Source organism: Amblyomma americanum, chromosome 5 (genome assembly GCF_052857255.1).
Source record: "Amblyomma americanum isolate KBUSLIRL-KWMA chromosome 5, ASM5285725v1, whole genome shotgun sequence".
NCBI classification, from domain to species: Eukaryota; Metazoa; Arthropoda; class Arachnida; order Ixodida; family Ixodidae; genus Amblyomma; species Amblyomma americanum.
The window spans coordinates 56,187,545-56,209,605 of record NC_135501.1 but is presented as its reverse complement, the minus strand read 5'-3'; the positions used below and the strand labels follow the sequence as shown (position 1 = coordinate 56,209,605).

The 22,061-nt window shown below is 46.3% G+C and overlaps 1 protein-coding gene across 1 annotated transcript; it reads right to left on the bottom strand.

The window, feature by feature from the left end:
* Window positions 1-4,451: 4,451 nt before the first annotated feature.
* On the bottom strand, window positions 4,452-21,344 carry LOC144133895 (uncharacterized). Its single transcript, XM_077666957.1, has 4 exons — window positions 21,056-21,344; window positions 12,427-12,578; window positions 5,412-5,479; window positions 4,452-4,471 (listed from the first exon to the last, which is right to left on the bottom strand). The coding sequence occupies exons 1-4, from the start codon at window positions 21,152-21,154 to the stop codon at window positions 4,452-4,454; spliced, it is 339 nt and encodes a 112-aa protein (XP_077523083.1). The 5' UTR covers window positions 21,155-21,344.
* Between the last annotated feature and the right edge of the window lie 717 nt (window positions 21,345-22,061).

The window sequence follows — 22,061 nt, the reverse complement described above, 5'->3', positions numbered from 1 at the left end:
TCATTCATGGAGTTTCTTCGTGGTTCTTTGAATCTTGAGTATATCAGGTATATTGCAGTCCGACCGCACGGATTTCTTTAGGCTCTAATTTGTTTAATTTCTGCTGTTGATGCAGATGATATAGTTAGAACTTCAACATGGAACTGAAGCCATGCTGACGTTGAAACGATCACTTCCATTAGCAACATAGCAAAGTCTTTCATTTAGACTAATTATCTTTATACGAATCGGCCAGTGCACACCTGGCTACCTAAAAATAAACCTGTAGCATTTTCTGATGTTTTAACGTATGTTACTGCAATATTTACCAGGTTGCCCGTGCGTCTTCTCTATGCCAAAATGTGCAAGCTCCTTTGGAGTTGCGAAAGCCAAACAGTTATTTCCCCAGCATTGAGTTTAACAGATGCTGCAACTTGAGCACTCTTTGCTGAAAGCTAGAGGAAAAACAAAAGAAAATGGCTAAATATTTTGTTAGGAAAAAATAGTTTCGCTAATTTTTATTATTTACCTGTTACACTTATTTAATGCTATTAAGTAATGCATTTGCTCAAACTGCCGGTCCGAAAAGGCCCCGATGCAGCCGGGCTATAAGCGAAGTAAATTAAAAGTGCTTCTATAAGCAGGAGAAGCCGAGCTCATTTCCGAGTCGTGTTTTATAAAAGTTCTTTTTATCGACTCACAAGAGTGTAGCATAGCCCCGCCGACTCCAGAATCCTGGGGGTATAGTTAAGAGACTCAAGTTGCACCAGGAAGTGGCATCAGCGGCAATTTTCTTCTCCGAACAGCGTGACGAACTCTCTCACGGTCTACGTCATCCAGATCAGCAATCAAAGCCAGTGCACAAATAAAACGAGAAATGAAACGTTGCACTACATTCAGGCAGCTTAAAGATACAACCTGCAAGATACACTACAGATCGCAAAAAAAAAAAAAAACAAGCTGCCAGCCAGTCGTCTGCTTGCAGTGAAGCTCAGAAGGCTGATTTCAATCATCTTCGTCTTTGCACAGGTCCCTGTCGATGAGTGGAAATCTGGAGTCGCACGTCTCTTCGTACTTTTCGAGGCAGTGCTTCGGTACGTTGTGCTTCACAGCTTTCTTTACCCACAGCGTGCAGACTGAAAAAGTGAAATCCCATTTTCCAAGGTTTGGTAGCATTTAACTCGCATAGTAACTTACTTCTGAGGGCTCCGCCTATTTTTCCAGGCTCACTAAACGGGTAGCACTCGAGAACATTGAAAGCTTTGAAGTTTACAGTGCAGACCTTAAGCAAACTAGATCTTGGCAATGAATAAAGAGAATAAGCGTAAGGAGCCATTATTTTATTTCAGAAGTTGTTTTATGAAAAATCGCGATTAGTAATACACCCTGAAAGGCTAGTTGGTGCATGTTTTCATGAAAAGGCTAAGCGCTAAACAGACGACACAGAAGGACGGGAGACGTGACATTACATCGCTACAAAAGCTGTTTGTACTCTGGAAGCAATTTGCCATAGTCATCATCCTGGCTGCGTCCTCTGTAGGACAAATGCCTGTCCCACCCTATGCAACAAACTTCCTAATCTCACCCGGCCATCTAACTTTCTCCCTCCCCCTGCTACGCTTGCCTTTTCTTGGTATCCATTCCGTTACCGTTAACGACCATCGGTTATCTTGCCTTCGCATTACATGCCCTGCCCAAGCCCATTTCTTCTTCTTGAGTGAGAATAGTATGTCAGTAATCCTAGTCTGTTCTCTTACCCATCCTGCCCTCCTCGTGATTCATAACTTTACACCTATCGTTTTTCTATCTGGGGCTCGCTGCGTGGTCGTCAATTTAAGCTGAACCTTTTTCGTTAGCCTCTACGTTTCATCCCCATTGGCGGGTACCGGTAAGTTACAGCTGTTGTATAATTTTCTCTTGAGAGATTTTGGTTAATTGCCAGTGATAACCTGAGAGAACCTGCCATATATGAGCTCCACCAAAGCTCCACCCAATCAGCGGTCACTATCTGCCCTAAGTAGACGTATTCGCTAACCACTTCCAGGGCCTCGATGGAAAAAAAAAAGCCTCTTATAAACTAGCGTTTTTGAGTCTAGTCTCGTGCGAAGGTCACAAACATCTCTTTGTTTTGCAACCCTCTCCTTTAGTCCTTGTCGCCGCGCGCCAATCGCTATGGACTACAAATTCCGGCATCCTCCGCAGCAGCGGCGGCGTAGAGAAAATTCGGGATAAATTGGTCTATTCAATATACATGCGTGGAAACATTGTGAATAGTTAATGTGCCAATTCGGTTACTGCACCTTGTAGACATGTACGGAGCCTGCGCACGTTATATCATTAGCAGACATGACGCCTTCCTGCCCGGCATCTTAGTTGTTTCTTTTTTTCAATACAGGCCCTGTGTAGCGGTCACAGTAATGAACCAGCTTAGGGAAAGGAGAAGAAAAGTTATAATCCGTTACAAACTTACGGTCGTGGCCTTCCAAGGGATAGTTTGTAATCGCACACGTCTCATAGTCGCTGTACTCATAGAAGGCAGTGTAGCTGCGTCCGTATCTGAAAATGTTTTAACGCAGAGCAAAAAGACAACACAGAGAAAGTTTTGTTTTATATCTGTATTATGTAATACGTATTTCCATTCCTTTTATTCCACTCTTACCACCAGCCGCGCTGATTGGTTTATCCGACCACATAGACGACGCAGGTGAGGTCGAGCCCACTATCGAACTCCGGAAATGGGTAATGTTAAAAGCGAATAAAAATATTATGTTGACAGCAGTTTTATTTGCTCATTCTGCTGATAAATTCCAAGTTATTTCTTTTGAACATTTTAAGCCGCGTATCCGTTTTCGTTTGAACACATAGTGTAGAGTCAAAATATATTTAAAGACAGATTTGAAAGGATGAATTTAGCAGCTGGAACACGCTTAGAGCATTCCAAATTCTGGCATGCAAAACAAGTCAGAAAGCAAAGCTTTATGTCAAATGAAGGAAGCCAAGAAAAGGAAAAATAAATTGTGCACAGATTCTTTATCTTCTTGGAAACATCAATATGTGCTATTGTTTCTGGGCAGGAAGTCCAAAGAAGCACGTCGCAAGGTAGTTACATTAAGTATAACTCTTTAAAGAGTGCATCATCCCCAAGATGTGTTTTTGCTGTTACGGGCTGGAAAGAGGCGCATTCGTTTTCAGGTCATAGACCATGCGTTGACTCACCGCATCTGTGGGGATTCACAGTGCACACGCAGGTGTTTAAACCTGCCGCTAATATTAGAGCCCAAGTTGCTTAGAGTATCGCTTGAAATAGATGTACTACTCTCAAGTTCAACACTCGAAAAGAAACGCTCGCGTTGTTTTCGGTAGTTGACATTGCCGTTACCGGGTGCATGCTGTGTATTTTGTAGGCGAAGTTTCTAAGAAACTTTTGGTAGCAGCGCATTTACAGGTTCAGTGAGAATCTTGACTAAGAGCAACGCTGAGGAGTCAATGGATTCGTGTAGAGGATTTTCGTGATGAGTTTGTCGTACAGAGGACAAACGGTGGCCCACTCTTTCCGCAGCTGCAGCAACAGCACCGCTAGCTGCTGAGGGCGACGCTGCGACAGCACGAGCAAGTGGCACGCGCGATAGTGACAGTCAAGTACTGAGCAGAGTAGTGTTGAAAATGGCGACAGCAGGGACGTTTATTTCGAAGAGCAAATCTTTCACAGGGAGCCTAGTCTGCGCGACGCTGCAGCTTAGGGTTTTCTTCACTGGCCCCGCTGGATGCGGAAAGACTTTTGTTTTACGCGTGGCCAATAAAGCTAACGCTCGTTACTTCAACGTCTTTCAGACGGTGGCGGCCATTTTTTTCTGTGGCGTGAGGCTGTTGGTGTTTCCTTTGCTGGTTGAGCGTCGTGCTGGCGGTGCTGTTTCAGCAAGGTCAGGTCACTAGACCGAGCGCACCTCGCTGGCACACGGCTGCTTCGTCTCCTTTGCGGCTTAAAGCAGAGGATGCGAGGGGCGTGGGGATCCTTCGCCATGGTGGACGCGGCCTTTTACATTCTCCTCAGCCGAGACTGATCATGTGCAGGAGCGTTAGAAGAATCGCCGGCAACGGCGAACTTTAGCCGCACGTGAGGCGAAACGCGAAACTTCGCGGCTTCGCGGTACGCAGCATAGGTTCGGGAGCATCGCAAACGCAGGAGGAAAGCACCCGGCTTACCCGCCGCGGTGTTTAAGTGGTTAGAGGGCTCGGCTTCTGAACTGGAGTTGCCAGGTTCGAACCCGACAGCGGCGGCCGCGTTTCGAAGGAGGCGAAGCGCTAAGGCGCCCGTGTGCTCGCCGATGTCACTGCACGTCATAGATCCCCAGGCGGTCGAAATTATCTCGGAGCACTCCATTACGGCACTTGTTTCTCTGTTTTTTCTTTCACTCCCACCTTCCTCCCGTTCGGTAAGGCTTGATTTGAGCGTGCACCGAGATGTGAGATAATTAGTGCTCCATTTCGTTTCCTGAAAAAACAAAACAAAACCAGGCTTTGCTGCCCTTGCACCGCACCCGGACCGTTGGCGGGGCCACTGCCTGTTAAACGCCTACTAAGGGATGACCAGCATGCTTACAAACACAAAGAGCAGCGGGATTGCCAACGCAGGGACAGCTTTTCGCAGAATAGTTCGTGGCTAAGCTCTACCTCAGCTGATGTAGTTATTATGGGATACTAGTAGAATAAGCAGGCAGTGAGACCATTTTGCGTTGACGCCGTGATGCCACATCGGAGCCTGGGCAGTATGTAGCCGTCGTTTAGTGTGTTGGGTTGTCTTGATGCCGTGTGTAGTAACAGTGTATCTATGTATGAGTTACAGGACCAGTCACGACCCGTGACTCATGACACAGACCGGAAGTGACGGATGGTGTGTATGGCAGTAGTGTATGAGTCATAACAACTAATGACTTACGGCGCAGACCACAAGTGACGTAAACTAAACCGACAGTGACGCATAAGACCAAAAATTACGTGAATTAAACCGGAAGTGACGTGGACTAAGCCGAGAGGGACTTCAACTGAACGGGGGGTCGTCGCGCTCTGGCACCAAATCTTGCTATGCTATCGCATCACACACGTAATAATATTAAGTGCAATCCATTTTTTGCTTTATTGTGAACACTTGCGAATATGTGCCTTTTATATATTTTTATATATTCTTTCCCTTTAAATCTGTGCCTACTATGCCACTTATCTGTGTTTCGCCTCCATGTCATTTTTCTTTATTCCGGACGCAGTTCAGCTGTTCAGTACGTCAGCATTTTCCGCGGCCGACACTCGAATTTTCTTTCCTCTTTATTTCCATTTTTAAGGAACCCACAGCTAGTACTACGACCAGCATACTTACCTCTCTGTATGGAAGACGAGTCGAAGGGTTTGATAATTAGCAGAATCGAGAAAGTAATCACCTTGGTTCACGAAATATGCGGCTTGACCAGGGGCAACTCCAAAGGACAAGTCAACAACGATGTCTCTCCTGCAACGAAAGCACTCGTGAAAAAATCGAAGAATGTACGAACATCACAACAATAATCAGTTTCAGCAATAGATTTTTGTGCACGTTTGTTCTGACACACTTTATTTGTCGAACAAAGCAAAAAATGCATATAAAAAAGCATGCTTCATATGCAGCTGTAAGCGTCAGTGCACAATGTGAAGCATGACCACTGCATTTCCCTGCAAAAAAATCAGCACTTCCCTAAACTCACAAACCTGTTTCGGAAACATTCTTGCGTCAATGACACAATTTTGACGCATCATTTACACATCCTTGTGGCGATGGCTAGGGCACACAATTCGAAGAAGAAGCAGGTTCGCATGTCGTACGTTGTGTTCATGAAGTTGTGCAATGGGTGTCGCTATTAAATGTGTTCATGCAAGACTTAGCCTTAATGAGCTGAAGTTTTAAACGGCTTTCCGGATTGTGGGAAACCGGCACGCATGACCGAACCCCGCGAAGTAGCACCATTTCAATGGCGGAGAAATAGAAATGCTCTGTGGGACATGCGATGTCAGTCTACATTGGAGAACACGAAGTAGTAGAAATTAATCTGAAGTCTGCCACAGTAACGTATCTCATAGCTTGTTTGCGCCTTGAGGACAATAACCCCACCTCCGCGTGCGACCACCAAGGCACTGAATATCAAGGATGCAGGCAGAGCTCTCAAAATTAAGATGCGCGCGACATAAGACAGCACATAGGGCAGCTTCTAGAAACATACACCCCCCAGTTCTGGACAAAAGCATTTTTGAGCGGAAAAGAGTTCATGAACGCAATTCTTTTATATAATGTAAGACTTCACTATAACAATCAAAATATTATCACAATTTCCGAAAGCAGGCTTGTATTTTTTTCTTTTAACGTTTTCCTACCATCAAAAGCGTTCCCCATTGATTTTCGGCGGCAGTCTTTACTGCTCGATGCACGTGATGGAAAAATTTTAAAAGAAAGATTTTGCCATATATCCCAAGAATGGGTCATTACCTTCAATATCACGGTAACAGTAGCTAACAATTTTCTAATATTCAAACTTTTTATCCGAGAATGTTGGACATGGGTAGGTAGGTATGTAGTCAGTGTGCTCCACTGAATGCGGAAGAAAAATGAAGCTGCTAGAGGGTGGAATTCGTTGCCCAGTACTGAAAACAACAGACAAAAAAGAAATGGTTTAAGAGCAGAAGCTTTTCGATTTTCTCCTTCCTCAGTGTCCTTCTGATGAGGGGGGTGGCAACGCCACAGCGGGGCTGAGTGGTTATGGCGCTCGGCTGCTGGTCCCAAAGACGCGGATTCGATCCCGGCCGCGGCGGTCGAATTTCGATGTAGGCGAAATTCTAGAGGCCCGTGTACTGTGCGATGTCAGTGCACGTAAAAGAACCCCAAGTGGTCGAAATTTCCGGAGCCCTTCACTACGGCGTCCCTCATAGCCTGAGTCGCTTTGGGACGTTAAACCTCCGTCTACCATACCATACTTCTGATGGGTACAATACTTGGAAGAATCAAGAAAACATGCGATGATTCCTCCTGATCATTGACACTCCCGGCGCATGTGTTTCTCAAGCGCGCAGATGCGGGGGTCCAGTTCGCATTCAACAGAAGCGAGCAGCACGCTTCCTGCTAGCGCTGTCTGCGGCGTTTCGGAACGTTTTGCGAAAAGTGGCACATTGCGGTCACACTGCGCTCACAACTTTGGGCAAGTCGACGGACCTCAACTACACTGACAGAGAACAGCAAACATTTTCTTTCAATGGTTCACTCGCTACGCTAAATGCTCCGCTCAAGAGACACATATCCGAACCAGAAGTGCTCCGTTAGCAGCTAAAGAAACCACTTAATGTGGATTTTAGACTATCGTTTAGTACGATCGAAAGGTCCTGATAGAAAGTAAATGCATTAGCAATCAACAAGTGCTTTGGCGAATGCGGTTGTGATGAGAACTTTGTTGAAGTCTATGGTTCTCAACTGCTCTTTAGTTCCCGCGGCGCATTTTCCGCCGAAATACAGAGAAAAATAATACAGTTATTTCATTCACTTTCATTTTCCAGATAAAGTAGGAAAAGCTTTTTATTTGTTTGTTTGTTTCGTTTCAATTATTTGCTTTATGTTCTCTTAGACTCTCATGAAAGGTACAGACTAATGATGCAAAGCGGTAAAATAAGTGAACAACTTCATTTCGGTTAAAACGCGTTACCGATCATAATGCAGATTTTATAGTCTCTTGGCATTAGCTATAAGCGGTTTAAGCTGCGTTCGATACCAGTACAAATTCACATACATGCATGCTCATATGGCTTGGTGAATACCAGATTTAGCCACTAGTAGGTGGTTATGTAGGCTATATGCGTCCCCGAAACTCCTTTGTTCGCATGGTGCGCAAGCACACTGATATTCTAGAATCGGTACGGAAAAGGCGCTTTAGAAAATGTGGCCAAATGATCCAAATATGCCTTGCCAATGGGCTTGTTGCTGTGGGCTCTCTCATGGAATCGGAGGCACGTTATAAATGTTTCTGCTACATCGTCATCCCGAGGCAGGATACAGTTTTTTATGCTCTTTTACTTTTAGCATAGACGCACCATTTTAAAGCATGTAGAACAAGCAAGTAGGCCCCTTGTTGCGGACATCGAATTAGGCACGCTTGCATGGTAGCAAGAAACGATACCGCGCACAGAAAAAAAATAACAATTCCCCACTTGCAGGGGTGCTGGAAACTTTCCGTGCGGCTGTGACTCATCTGCAACATTCTTGGACAAAACTTTTGAAAATTGTAAAATTGTAAACTACTGTTACGGAAATATTGATGGCAATGGCCCATTCTTCCGATGCGGAGCAAAATCTTTCTTTTAAAGTTTTTCCATCGGTCGCGTCAAGCAGTTGAGAGCGCCATAAAAAAAAAACGGAAAGGAACTGTTTCCAGGATAGCAAAAACGTTAATAGAAGAGAATGCCAGCCTGCCGACTGGATATCTGCGGATATATTGGATGTTATAGTGAAATCTTACAATATAAAAAAATTACTGCGTTAATAAACTCTCTCCCTTTAAAAATTGATTTTGTACATAATTGCGGGGTAAGACAGACCCTCCGTTTTAAATCCCAAAATCTGGCCTGAACGGAACCCTTTACGCTGTTATTTGCCGTCTATTTTTGATATGCGCACAAATGTGCACTGAAAATGTTTATTCTAGCCGTTTTTCTTTGAAGCAGGGTTGTTAATATATTCAACAATATATTTCAGCAGAAAGTCATGCCTACAACAACTGTGGAAAAGGGACGAATTGAATGCGGCACTCTTAGCGATGGTATGGTCGGCCTCTAATTTTAAGGAAATAGTTTAACGTGTAGATCTAAAGGCGCGTCAATAACCCAGTCTGTCGTTCATATTCATCTTACCGTCTTGTTTTCTATCTTATCATAACGACGAAGATTGCCAGGGGATAAAGTCCTACAATAAAGTTCTGCCCCTTTAGAAACTCAAATTTATGTACTTGCACACTTTACTAGCATTGTGATTTCGGAGAACATTTCCACATGGGCACAAATGCCTTTTCGTGCCTGACGTGTCCTCGCGCTTCCGTCCATCTTCCTTGGCCGGACGACCAGGCGAGCGTCCGAAACGCGCTGCGTGATTGGCAAAGTCCTTGATGCAGATTTCTTGGTTTCCGAGCTCGCCTGAGCACAGAAGGTCGAGAAACCGTGACCGACGAAAAGCCTCTCCCCCAGCCCACCTCTTATCTCTATGTCGCTAACTTCTATACAGCACGGAAGCAGGACGGTACAAGTGAGAACACACAGCAACATGCAGCGCTGCCTTGTAAATGCCTAATTCTTTGCAGATGTGTCGTATATACATGGTGTTGCACTTAAGGCTGTCAGGAATATTTTAAAATACGCTTTTTGAGTTAAAAGCATATCCAGCGGCGTGGTGCCCCGCAACCGCCTCGTGGTAGAGCACCCGCCTCGGCTTCGGGAGGTAGTGGGTTCGACTCCCACCGGTTACCCACCGGTTTCCTCAAAATGGGTACAAACTTTGCCCCGGCGTGGTGCTCGGCTTGCTAGGGTTGCTTGGCTTGGCGAAGGAGCCTGCACCTTCAAATCCCGTCACTGCCGGCTTGGGAGGAACGTCGAGTTGACTAACAAAGTCGGACAGCCGGAAGAGCGGACTTGCCTAGGACCGCAGTGATACTCTGAATCTCTTCTGAAGAAGGATCGCTTAGTGTTGAACTTCATACGCTGGTTAGAGAGTACGAGCTTTGTTTCTAACTCTTCACTTTGCAGTGAAACACGAACCACCTTTGCAGGCTTAGTGTTCGAAACTGAGTATGCCCCCGAAAGGGCGCAGCCGGGTTGGCAGAGCCTCCCCTAAGCACACACCTCTGAAGAAACCGGGCGCCAGAAAACAGATAGGACGTGCTGGCCAGCAGGCGGGTAAAGTAATACGGAATTGTTTTTGTTTTGAAAGCGAAATTTATTGTCCCAGGGCATCAATGATGGGTGAAGGTGTGATGAATGATCCCATGTAAAGCCCTCAAGGGCCCTTGAGGTATCTATAATAAATAAAAATGAATGGAAAAAGGTTAGCTTATTTCATGAAGTCCAGTAGAGAACGATGGTACGGTCCCTGCGTCCAGGAAATGTATAAAAAGGGTTGCTTGGTGAAAGACCTGCTACCATCAGGTGCTGGATCCTTGTAGGCTTGAGAGCTGGGCAGTCCCACAGTAAGTGATGAATGTCGGCCTCAATGTCCTCCTGTTTACATACCGGACACCCTGGCCGAGGAAACAATTCTCGGTACTGAGGCTACTTCCGAGTGATGGCTGGTTTGAGGGCAACCCCGACCCGGGGTGTTTTTTGTCCGCTATACTTTTAGGTTCCTTATTTATTAAGGGGGTTCTAGCCTACCGTTAGTAATATCCATATTCTTCGATTTTAGAAAATTTTGTTCTCGTGGCTACAGCAGCGCAAGCATTTCTGTGGGCGCACACGGCAGAAAGCGAAACCCCGCTACCAGAAACAGCTCTTGCAGCGTGCACAACCACACGTCAGACATAGGCGCGCCAGTCGTGCTCGTCCTGCCTGCGCGACGCTCCAGTCGGGCACTGCGAAAGGAGAAAGTGACACCCTGCGTGTTGCTGTGTGCTTCCTTTTGTCCTGTCAAGTCACCAGACAAGCGTGCGTTTTTCTCCCAACTGCACTAATATTCTCCGAGCCCATGTATTTTACCCGAAGAGGCAGTCAGAAGCGGCTGTGTTCAAAGCTGTGCTTGTTCCCTTCTTTTCGAATGTGTGCGTGTTTCCCCTGACATGGGGGACCTTGCATCCGAGCTTTTACGGCGTGCGACAGAAGCAAATCACTGCGCCCCAAATGGAGAGCGTAATCGGAAGAAAGCTGCGAATATCAGTTGGAAATACTGTGTAGTACGCCGGTCCTTAAAAACAAACGAATAAGGTTAGGATAGTTCTGCGAGCCAGAAAGAGGCTTGTGTGCAGACTGACCTCTTGTCGCTTTTTGAGCACTAACTGTGCATTCTGGAAGCAAGCAGCGCACCTGTCGGAGAAGTCGTCTGGCGCTCAGTACAAGTTCCCTAGGTGTGTGTGTGTGTGTGAAAACAATGATTTCGGTGCCTTCACGCAAGTCAATCGCCGGAGATGCCTGTGCGTGCACTTCTCTGGTTGAGAAGCCAGGTGACTTTGTTGCCAGTTGGCGCTACTCTAAATCTTTAACCGAACACACGCGTCCCTTATACTTTTGTAGCCAGTTGCATGGGCATTAGCGGGTTTTAAAGCTTGAGGTACCCAGCTGAGTTCTCTAGGCAAGTTTCCTTAATTGTTGGGAGCTTTTTCCTTTTTGAAAGGTGACGTCCGAACTCACTGTCTGTCCTTGCGCGTGTCACACGCAAGAGGAGCGAACCTCAGCTGAAACGTTCCACTGTTCGGCGTACTTCCAGAAAAAAAAAGTACTAGCAAACGCCTCGGTGCTGCTTTTTAATTACGCTCTAAACTTCGTCGCCATGACAAGCCGACTCTGCCAAAGAAATAACAACGAAGCATTATTTTCATTATATGTTTTGACCAAACACTTCCTTGCAGTTGTGTTACTTATTTTTTGGCTCAAACTGATTCCATTCAAGGGTGCATCACCCTCAGATTTCTCCGCAGTTCATGTAGACCTGATGTTTTTAGCCCTAGGGAACATAATACGTAGGTTTCATTCTTATTGTATGTAAATGTTTAATTTTCTCTATTATTTTTGTGTTTAGATCGCAGATCTCTGTATTTTTGTGTTTGATCACATTGATGCCTTGTTAACACTCCTGCAAGGGCCCGAAAAGGGCCTGCAGTATGTTGAAATAAGTAAAATAAAAATAAATGTGTTTCTGCCGTTTGTAACCTGTCACAGCTGGTAAAAAATTGTTGCGATGGGCTTGCAGGATTAGCGTATGAATTAGCGAAAGCAATTTTAGGTTTGCTTTAGCTATATAGCCATTCATTCTGCCGTGGAACCACCGCCACGTTGCGTGCTTCTCCGCCCTAGTCATAGGCTTCTCTTTCCACAGTAGCCACCGCTTTGGGTTCTTCCCATGACAGCCGCCCTCCCGCTGCACATCCCGGCGCTCTCGCCCTCACCTCCCAGGCCACCCGCCGCCTGAAACTCTCTCTCTCTCTCTTCTCTTCACTCTAACACTTTCCCTACGGCCAACTACGACAGGTGGCCGATTCTACTACGGTTGGCCGGTAGCATGTGAATCGCAATATAGTAACTTAAAATAAATGTCATTATCAAGGAAAATTAATAATTCCTTAAGTTATTAAGGTCTTACGGCTGACGCTGTATACCCGTACAAAGGTTGAACGCAGGTGTGTATGGCTAAACTTATGCTATTACAGGTGTCGCTGTAACAAAAAAAAACGAAAATACATTGCTTACTTTGGATGGCCGCTGTGCGCCTTAAGGTGCCAGACGTAGGTGACTGTTCCTGCCTCAGGGTTGAAATGTGTTCTTGTGGCGCTCATGCACTTGAATACAGTGTCATTACTCGACGTGAAGACGGCGACGCCATGTGGAAAAGGAGAGAAGACCTGGAATAGAAAAAAGAACGAAAAGGATGGAGCATCAATCGGAAGACGCAACGCGCAACCAATATGGACGAGATTAACGGAAAATCTGATTGCCTAAAGCAAGCTTGAGCCATTTCTACGAGCTACAAAGGTTTTCGCGCAGGCCAACAGAATTCCAAAGGACAATTACGATTCTCTCAAGTGCGAAATTTGAGCTCAGTTCTGTTGGTGTCCCAGGATCTGTAGACTGACTGTTTCGCTTTGCTGGGTCCCCGGCAAGGCTGGGGACGATATTAGTTCGATAGCTGTATTAGTTTAAGAAGACGACGATGTGTGAAGCACAGCGCGCGAGAATGTGCATATTAATTAGTTGGATAGCAGTATCACTACAAGATAGCTACGTGCAATGCACAGCGGGAGAGTTTGTTGCAGCTAAACACGAGGCCTGATCGCCTGCGGCGTTAGCGTAGGGGTCTCAGTCTCTGTAGGCTAAATGTTTTCCTTTGCAGGGACGTCGGTACTTCTAGCGACGATATTATTTCGATAATACTACTAGTTGATGAAGACGGCGATACGCAATGCACGGGGCGCGGGAATGTGTATATTAGTTTGATATCAGTATTAGTAGCGAAGGCGACGATGGGCAATGCAAAACGTTAGTGTGGTGCAGTTTGACACAATCGGCTGCGGCGATAGTTTAGTGGTCCCGTGCAGTTGCCAGCAAAGCTGATCTGTTCGTGGCGCCGCGGTTTCTAATCCCATCCGTGGCAATGTCTTTTTATTTATTTATTTATTTATTTATTTATTTATTTATTTATTTATTTATTTATTTATTTATTTATTTCAAGTCTGGCAAAGTTAGATCGACGGCAGCGACGCGGCTCAACCCACGAACGGGCACTTAATTAACAGCTGTGCTCTAATACACATATTGATCGGCGCAGAATGGAATATTTGGTTGGTAGACAAGAAAGGAGATCAGGAGGCAGACAAAGACGTGTTATAATCATGCGTGACAAGCAGATCTTTGACCGATTCGTGCCCTGGCGCCGATTCACCAACTCATGTTTCATAAGCAAGTGATTAGATCTCGTGCTGCTGGGAAGTGATGAGTTCCTTAGAGTGCCCAAGTAACTTGGTACATTAAATGTTGCTTGCCAAGAAGGGCAAAAAAGTTTCACTGGCTCCGTCTCAGCGCTGGCTTGTGGAAAAAAAAAGAAAATATTGTCTTTCATTTTTCGATCACCGAGTGCCATGTCATAGCTCATGTGCAGGTTTCTTATGTAAAATCACTTTAATATTATATAAGGACTCCGTTACCTCATACTGAAGTGAGTTGCATTTTATTTGGTGGGACTAGGAAACCTAAATAGAAAAAAATGCTCTCGTAGGAAAAGCTCTAATCTTCACACTCTCCCTACACTTTTGTTGCCTTTAACGTGCAGGCGCGAAGTTTCCCATGACTAGCTTCCCCCTTACCGGTGTTTATTGATAGACGTTGCGGCATTGCCCTATTGTTTCCAATTTTTATCGTACGCGACGGTTTAGGAACAGTCCATCTGCGCGACGTGACCAGTGTGTTACGATGGTCCGCGGTCACGCACTCAAACTGCGGTCCGCAGTATTGGCTGCAATAATGCATGTTGGTTATGTGAGGGTGCTAGTTTGGCTCCAGTTTTATCTGTTGAAACAGAACGTTGTCTACAGCCGCAGCCTTTCTAAATGGTATAGCGATCATGCTAAACAAATTGGGCATTTACACACGATTAAGTTCCTTGCCATCGCCCGCACACGCCGCACAGTGGCATTGACCTCTCGGCGCCTTACATGATAGATTTTCAAAACCATTAAAAATTTAAACAGCGGCTTCTTGTGGAAATGAAGGAAATGCAAAGTCCGTATGCGTGGAAATAGCATGACTTCTGAAGAATCTGCTTGTTCAGTAGAATTTGTCATCGAGCTTAAATTGTGCAGCGCTTAGGTTTTATAGACTTCAATGCCTAATTTGCCGAAGCGAAGAGAAAAACTGTATAAAATTGAGATTTTAAAACATAGTTACCCTCTCTCAACCTGAAGAGCTATAAGTCAATGTGTCCGCAAACTCTCACTAGTTGCGCCGTGGCCGATAGGTCTGAAGCTAGACTGCACAAATAAACAGGTTGTCATTTCGAACATCTGCTCCCGCCGCTTGGGTTTTCTTTTCTTCAGAAGACAAATAAACCCGTACATATATAGTCATCTAATGGCATCCCCTCCGAATCGGTGTGGTGGCAAGTGTCATCTTGACTTTTTTTCTTATTTCAATCCTATTCTCTTTGCCTTTCTTTCACGGAACATTATTTTTCATGTTCTAATTTATATTAGTTTCATATCCGTTGCTTTTCGCGAAATTTCTCGGTCACTCTTTCTCGGTCACTCGGTCTCTACACGCTGCCGTGCCCTCAGGGCCCTGGGCCCTGCGCTCGCTTGTTCGAGCCAGCCGGCCGCTCACACGACCTCAACTATGAACTACACCGTCGTGGGGGATGACATTTCGCCCGCGGAGCTGGCGTCCGGAGAATGGGAAACCGTTCTTCGCCTACAAGACCGCGCCCGGCGCCTGCAGCAAGACGCCGCCAACGATGACTCCGGCGTTCCTGCCAAGAAGAAACGGAAGCCGCCCGCTATCAAAAGGCGAGTGCCGCTACCGCAACTCCCAAAGAGCGACTACAAAATAGTCTGCCGTCCGCGAGGCTGGAACTTAAACGACTTTGCGCCACGCCAACTCGAACTCGCCATGTGCGCGGCAGCCAAGGTTCCTCTCCAGGCCGCACTAACTGAAGACACCATGCGTGTTAATTCTAATAACAACACGCTCACTCTAAGCACCCCGGCACGCCAGCGAGCTGCAATGTACTCCGAAGTCAAAGCGTTCCAGCTTGGAGATCACACCTATGAAGTGGTGACGTATGTAGTAGCGCCAGACGACTCAGTCAGAGGTGTCATTTATCAAGCCTACGACGGAAGCTCGCCGGAGGAAGTCCGACAAGGCTTCATTAATCGCAACCCGGGTGTCGTGATCCTCGACGCTCGTCAGCTGGGTCGTTCAAAAACGATCCAGATAACATTCCAAGGGAACAAAGTTCCGAGCCAGATCTACTATTGGGGATCCGTATTCCATGTGCACCCTTACCGGGAACAAGTCGAAACCTGCTACAACTGCAGGAGAGTCGGACATAGAGCCGACGTCTGCTACAGACCCAAAGCCAACCTGTGCCACCGATGTGGCGAGAACCATCCTGCACCTCCTGATGGGGAGCCACTCACATGTAAACCCGACTGCATCGTGTGCCATGGGGCACACCACACCGGGAGCCGGAATTGCAAGCACCGCCTCGTGGTCCGGAGACAACAATCACATAGGCTTAACGAGGGTGCGGCCCAGCATCACGTGGAAGGTGCGGCCCGACATCACGTGGAGCATCACCCGAGATCCAGGCACCGATCTTCGAGCCGGGCGAGGAACCAAACATGGAACCAGGGCAGAGATAGATCCAGTTCCTTCCCGCCGCTGAGTGGGGCGGCTGATGGAGAGAAGAGCACAAGTTCAGACCGAGGCAGAAGCAGCAGCCGAACCAACAAAAAGGTGAGCTGGCCAAATCCGGCCTCCCAACAGATGAGCGCTCGGGAGAAAACTTATAGAACAATTCCACAAAGAGCTTAAGGCGCGTGACGAGGAAAACGCCAGACTAAAGAAAGAAATGGCGGAGCTTCGTCGACTTGTCATGGCCTCGAGAGAGCGAAGAGCACAGTCACAGCAAACACCTGTGCAAGCCCCTCTTAAAGCACCCATTCCCGCATGCGAGGCTATGGAAACAGACAAACGCACCGCAGTTAAAAGACACCCTCCTCCCGCGGAGAATATCCAAAACAAACGAGCTGCCGAAGCCTCTGCAGGCGATGTACCGCAGCAGGCTACGCCCGCTCCATTAAGAGCTGACGCTAATGCAATCACTACAAGAGTGGATAGCATTCAGAACAAGGCAGACAGCCTAGAGGTTAGAGTAGGAAACTTAGAGGCTAAGGTAAGATGCCTTAGCAGTGGAGAAGTGATGGAGAAGCTGACCGCATTGGAGAACAGCTTAACATCATTACAGCAAAGAGTGGATCACCAATATGGCCCCGTCGCAACAAATTGAGGTATGTCAGTGGAATTGCAGAGGCTTCCGGCGCAAACGGGGGAATCTGCAGTTTCACATTCAAGCACAACAACGTCCACCAGACATTATTGCTCTACAAGAAGCTAGTGGCACGGTCAAATTACCGGGCTATAAGGCGTTTCTTCCGCCAGGATATGATGCCGGCTCAATTACGGGCGTGTCCACAGCCGTATTATTGCAACGCAATATTACTGCTCTACAGCACTCCATAGAAAGTTCAAAGGAAGACTACGTCCTCCTTGAGATTTTACCCATGAAACGACGAGATACAAATTTGTTTCTGTTTAATGCATATAGCCCACTCAAAGATAAGGGTACCGGTATACCGGAATTACTTCTCAAGACTCTGAAACTAGCGACTAAAGCCCAGCTATTAATAGTAGGGGACTTTAACGCACCACACCCGGAATGGGGATACTCTACAGCCGGTCCCAAAGGCAACAGGGTATGGCAAGTGGTCCAAAATCTAGGCCTAACTGTCCTGAACAACCCCCAAGAAATCACGAGACTAGGCAACAGTATATGTAAAGACACGTCGCCAGACCTAACCCTGGCAAAGAACATACAAAACCGAACATGGACTAACACTGGACACACGCTAGGCAGTGACCATTACATTATATCTACCACCTTTGAGACAGCAAAGCATAAATCAGTCTTCAACAAAGTAAAAATTACGGACTGGGACAAGTTCAGCGTAATAAGAGAACAAAGACAAAAAGATGCAAGCACTGACCCAGTAATTGAACATCTCGGGGACTGGGTGGAATCACTAAAAATGGACATTAAGGCAACCACAGCCGAAATCGGCATGGAAGAAGGACAAGTCACTCACTCTAGGTTACTGCATATGTGGGAAGCTCATTTCAGCTTGCAAAACCGCTGGAAGAGGAACAAACACAACAAAAATCTTAAAAAGAGAATTGCACAGTTGCAGAGACTAATTGAAAAATATACTCTAGAGCTTCAACACAAACAATGGCAGCAAATTTGCGACCGCATGAATGGCAAGCTCGAGTGCCGGAAAACTTGGCATCTGCTAAGGCACCTTCTTGACCCCACAGAGGCTAAATCAACTAAACGAGGTCAACTTATGAGATTAGTGCATCAGTATCAAGGCACCACAGAGGAGTTCTTAACGGAACTACGAGATCGATACTTAAACACAACCCCAGATGGACCGCTGCCAAACATCAGGGAACACCCAACGAGGACTTGGACGCTGAGATTACGGAGTCGGAAGTGTGGCTTGCCATGGGGCAACTACGCACCACGTCTGCAACCGGTCCTGACGGTGTTACTAACAAAGCACTTAGAAACTTGGACGCAGGGTCAGTGAAAGCACTCACTGATCTCATGAACAAATACTGGACAGACGGAAACATTCCACAAGAATGGAAACATGCAAAGATTGCATTCATTCCAAAGCCAGGCAAGAAATTGTGTATAGAGAATCTACGCCCAATCTCTTTAACGTCCTGCTTAGGAAAGTTAATGGAACATATAATTCTCAATCGGCTACAAGCATACGCTGAGGACCATAACTTACTCCCTAACTCCATGCTAGGTTTTAGGGCTAATCTTTCTACCCAAGATGTTATGCTGCAACTCAAGGCAGACATCATAGACATGGAACGCAGCAGAGGAACTAAAGCCATATTAGGCTTGGATTTGAACAAGGCGTTTGATAATGTCACGCACGATGCTATCTTAAGGAATCTCTCGGACATCAACCCAGGGGAAAGAACTTTCCCGTACATCAAGTCATTTCTCAGTAACAGAACGGCAGAGATAGCAGTGGGAGAGATTAAATCAGACTCTATCTCACTTGGAGGTAAAGGAACGCCACAGGGCTCAGTCCTGTCACCCTTCCTTTTCAATCTCTCACTAATTAAAATTCCTTCTAAATTAGCAGCCATCCCGGGGCTGCAATACACATTCTACGCAGATGATATCACTTTATGGACCACAACTGGCAGCGATGGTCAGATAGAGGATACCCTGCAACAAGCTGTAGACATAATACAAGACCTGGCGGGTAAAGCACGGCTACCCTGCTCGCCCTCCAAGTCCGAATTATTTCTAATCAGATACAAACCAAGGGGCCCTCAAGCAAAAAATTACAAACCTCCGCCTCCACTGAAAATCTGGGTGGAAGGGCTCCCTGTAAAGTAAGTTCTAACTATAAAATCCTAGGACTCTTCCTTCAGTCGAACCGGAAGAACAAGGAAACACTAGAAAAACTCCAGACAACCGTCAATAGGACTGTAAGACTACTTAGACGAATTGCAAGCAAAAGGAAGGGAGTGAGTGAAGGAGACAGAACTTTGCAAAATAGTACAAGCATTTGTAATAAGCAGGCTTGTCTACGCACTCCCATACTTAAAATTAGACAGTAGTGAGAAAGCCAAAGTGGAGTCTATGATTAGAAAAGCATACAAGGTAGCATTAGGGCTACCGAACTGTACCTCCACCGAAAGGTTTCTGGGCTTGGGAGTACACAACACCTTAGACGAGCTTACAGAGGCACACTTAACAATGCAGAGAGGCCGGCTTTCCCGCACCAAAGCAGGAAGAACCATACTTGATCGTTTAGGACTAGGCATACAGTTGCCACCCCAAGATACCAAAACACAGATAGCTAAACGCATCGCTAAGGTAATAAGAGTTAAGCCACTAGCTAAGAATATGCATCCTGCTCACCACGAGGGGAGAAGAAGGGCTAGGGCAAAAGCTCTACACAACATATACAACCAAGATGAACATGCAGTATATGTAGATGCCGCAGAATATCCCCAGAAACAAGCGTTCGCACTAACGGCGGTGGATACGCAAGGTAGACTGATAGTCTCCGGCACTACCATAACGAAATCCTCGGAAACGGCAGAAGAGGCGACAATCGCCCTTGCTATCGTTAACACAGAAGCTACTACCATACTCAGGGACTCTAAATTTGCCATACGCAATTATGCGAGGGGCAGAATTTCTCAGGCAGCAATGAGCATATTGGGTCAAACCAAAGACTTAGACAGAATTATTGAATTGATATGGGTCCCGGCTCACTCGGGGAATCCTGGTAACGAAGCGGCCCACATAACAGCGCGATGATTCGTCAGCCGAGCAGGGGACGCTGTCGTTGCTGAGAGTTTTTCGAAGGACGGCCTATCATCTTTTCACAATATTACTAATCATTTTAAATTTGAAAGGAGGATATTCCCTCCTCCAGACAAAGCCTTTAATAAGGAGCAGGAGACCACTTGGAGGCGACTCCAGGCGCGATCCTTCATGACGCCTTACCTGTTGTCAAAATTCTACCCCGGTGAATACGACCCTGCATGTACATTATGTGGTGATTTAGCCACTTATGATCACCTATTGTGGAATTGTAAAGAGGAGCCGCCCCCGAAATCTCCAATACAGGTTCCTACTCTCGAGCAGTGGGAGGCCGTGTTGGTCAGCTTAGACTTGGGAGTTCAAACCCGGGTCATTGAATGGGCTACCCAGGTCGCTGTCAGCCGTGGACTGATAGCCCCCTAGCACGGATCGTCTGCATTCTGCCTTTTCTGACGAATCAAATGTTTTCCAATCCAATCGGTCACTTTTTTATGCCAACAGTATTCTAGTCTTCCCTTGCTCGTCTTACTGCTGATGTGTTACTTTCGCTTTCATCACCCTTAAAATCCTAAGCTACTGCAAAGCTCACCACATGATATCTGGATCTATAGTTTACAGCCAACCAGAACATGTTTAACGTTTTCTACGCTGCTCCTGCATGCTAAACAAATATCATGTCCCTGTTCATAATTCTGTATTGTCTGGCACAGCGCTACGTGACGAAAACCATGCACCACATGATGGAAAACCAAGTGAACTTGACCATTATCTCGAATTCCTGGTAACGTTACGGCCGAGAGAACTTTATGTTGTTGAAAGAAAACAAAAGTGTCGGAATGACGTCTACTTAGTGTATAGTAGGAAAAAAACAGTTCAGTGAATAAAGTTCAGGTCCTAAAACCTGTGCGTAAAGATTTATCTACTGTAAGGGCAGAACATTAATTTTGTCCTCTGGCGTGATAGCAACTATAGCGTTTACTCATGTGAAAACAAACTTCAGCTGACAATGTCTTCGAGCACTTACTAAATTTGCCCCTCTATTTCATGTTCAGAACTTCACGCCATATTAATTAAGCCTGTAATTTTATAACGTGCGCGGAGCAATAGGTACACTTACTTATTGGTGCGTCGCAGCAAGATGAACATTACTAGAGCCAACGCTGCCAGTGACACGTTATCACTCACCCTCAATGTGTTGACTGATTCGCGGTTGTGGTTTGCTGGACGTACGGCCGTTGGCAGTACGAATAGGACGAAGCAGATACCTGTGTTCAGCCAAGCCATTTTGACAGAGGAACTGCCGTGGTGTTGCAGTGCTGACTATAGGAATGATCGCTACAGTGCTGAACCTGATCTCGAAAGGTGGCGCCAAGATCCCCACCTTGTGAATGGGCAAGAGGTCTTGTATTCAGGCTTTCACTCTTGCGTAGGCGAAATAAACTAAACAAAGAATAAAAGCGGAGAAAGCGGTAGCCTCGTGGCAGGTTACAAAACACCAGAGCCGCACCTGTGAGGATGTCTCTTGACGCGTCTGACTCAAGCAGTTAGCTGTTTTCTTCTGTGGAAGCAAGAAAAAAAGGACGTACAAACATTAGAAGCCGTTTCTGATAACGCACACGTTAGCCTGACGGCATCAGCGGTTCCGTATCTCTGACGATATCGTCTGTCTTGACCACGTCTGCGATGCAAGTGGCATGTCTTCCCAAACAGCTTTTTGAAGTCTCGCTGAGGCTGAGGCACAGCGGCAGTTCTTTTTTTTTCGTAGTGGAAGCTACACTAGGCTATTAGAAAGCAGTTTCACCGTGCCCTTCCGAGGCCATAACTGCGCATTTGTCGTAACCATGGCAACTAGCTACACCGTTTCACAGGTGTTCCACCACAGCTCCACGCCGCACCGTTTCCTCAAAAACCAATTTTCAATTTTCAATTTAATCTCTCCAATGCAACAAGTTTCACATTGGAGGTGGAGACAGGAACGTCAAGTGATCTCTTCATCATTTTGTGGAGTATTACCTCAACTTTGTCTTTCTCATGGTTCCGCAAGTGTAGATAAGAGACCGAATTGAGAATTAGGCTTATTACGAAAGCATAGGCCAGCCGCACGGCATCCCTGCTTCGCAAACCCCCTCTCTTATCGAAGCTGCGGCGGACCATACGGCCCATCTGGTCTCCAACTTAGCGGAGTTAGTGC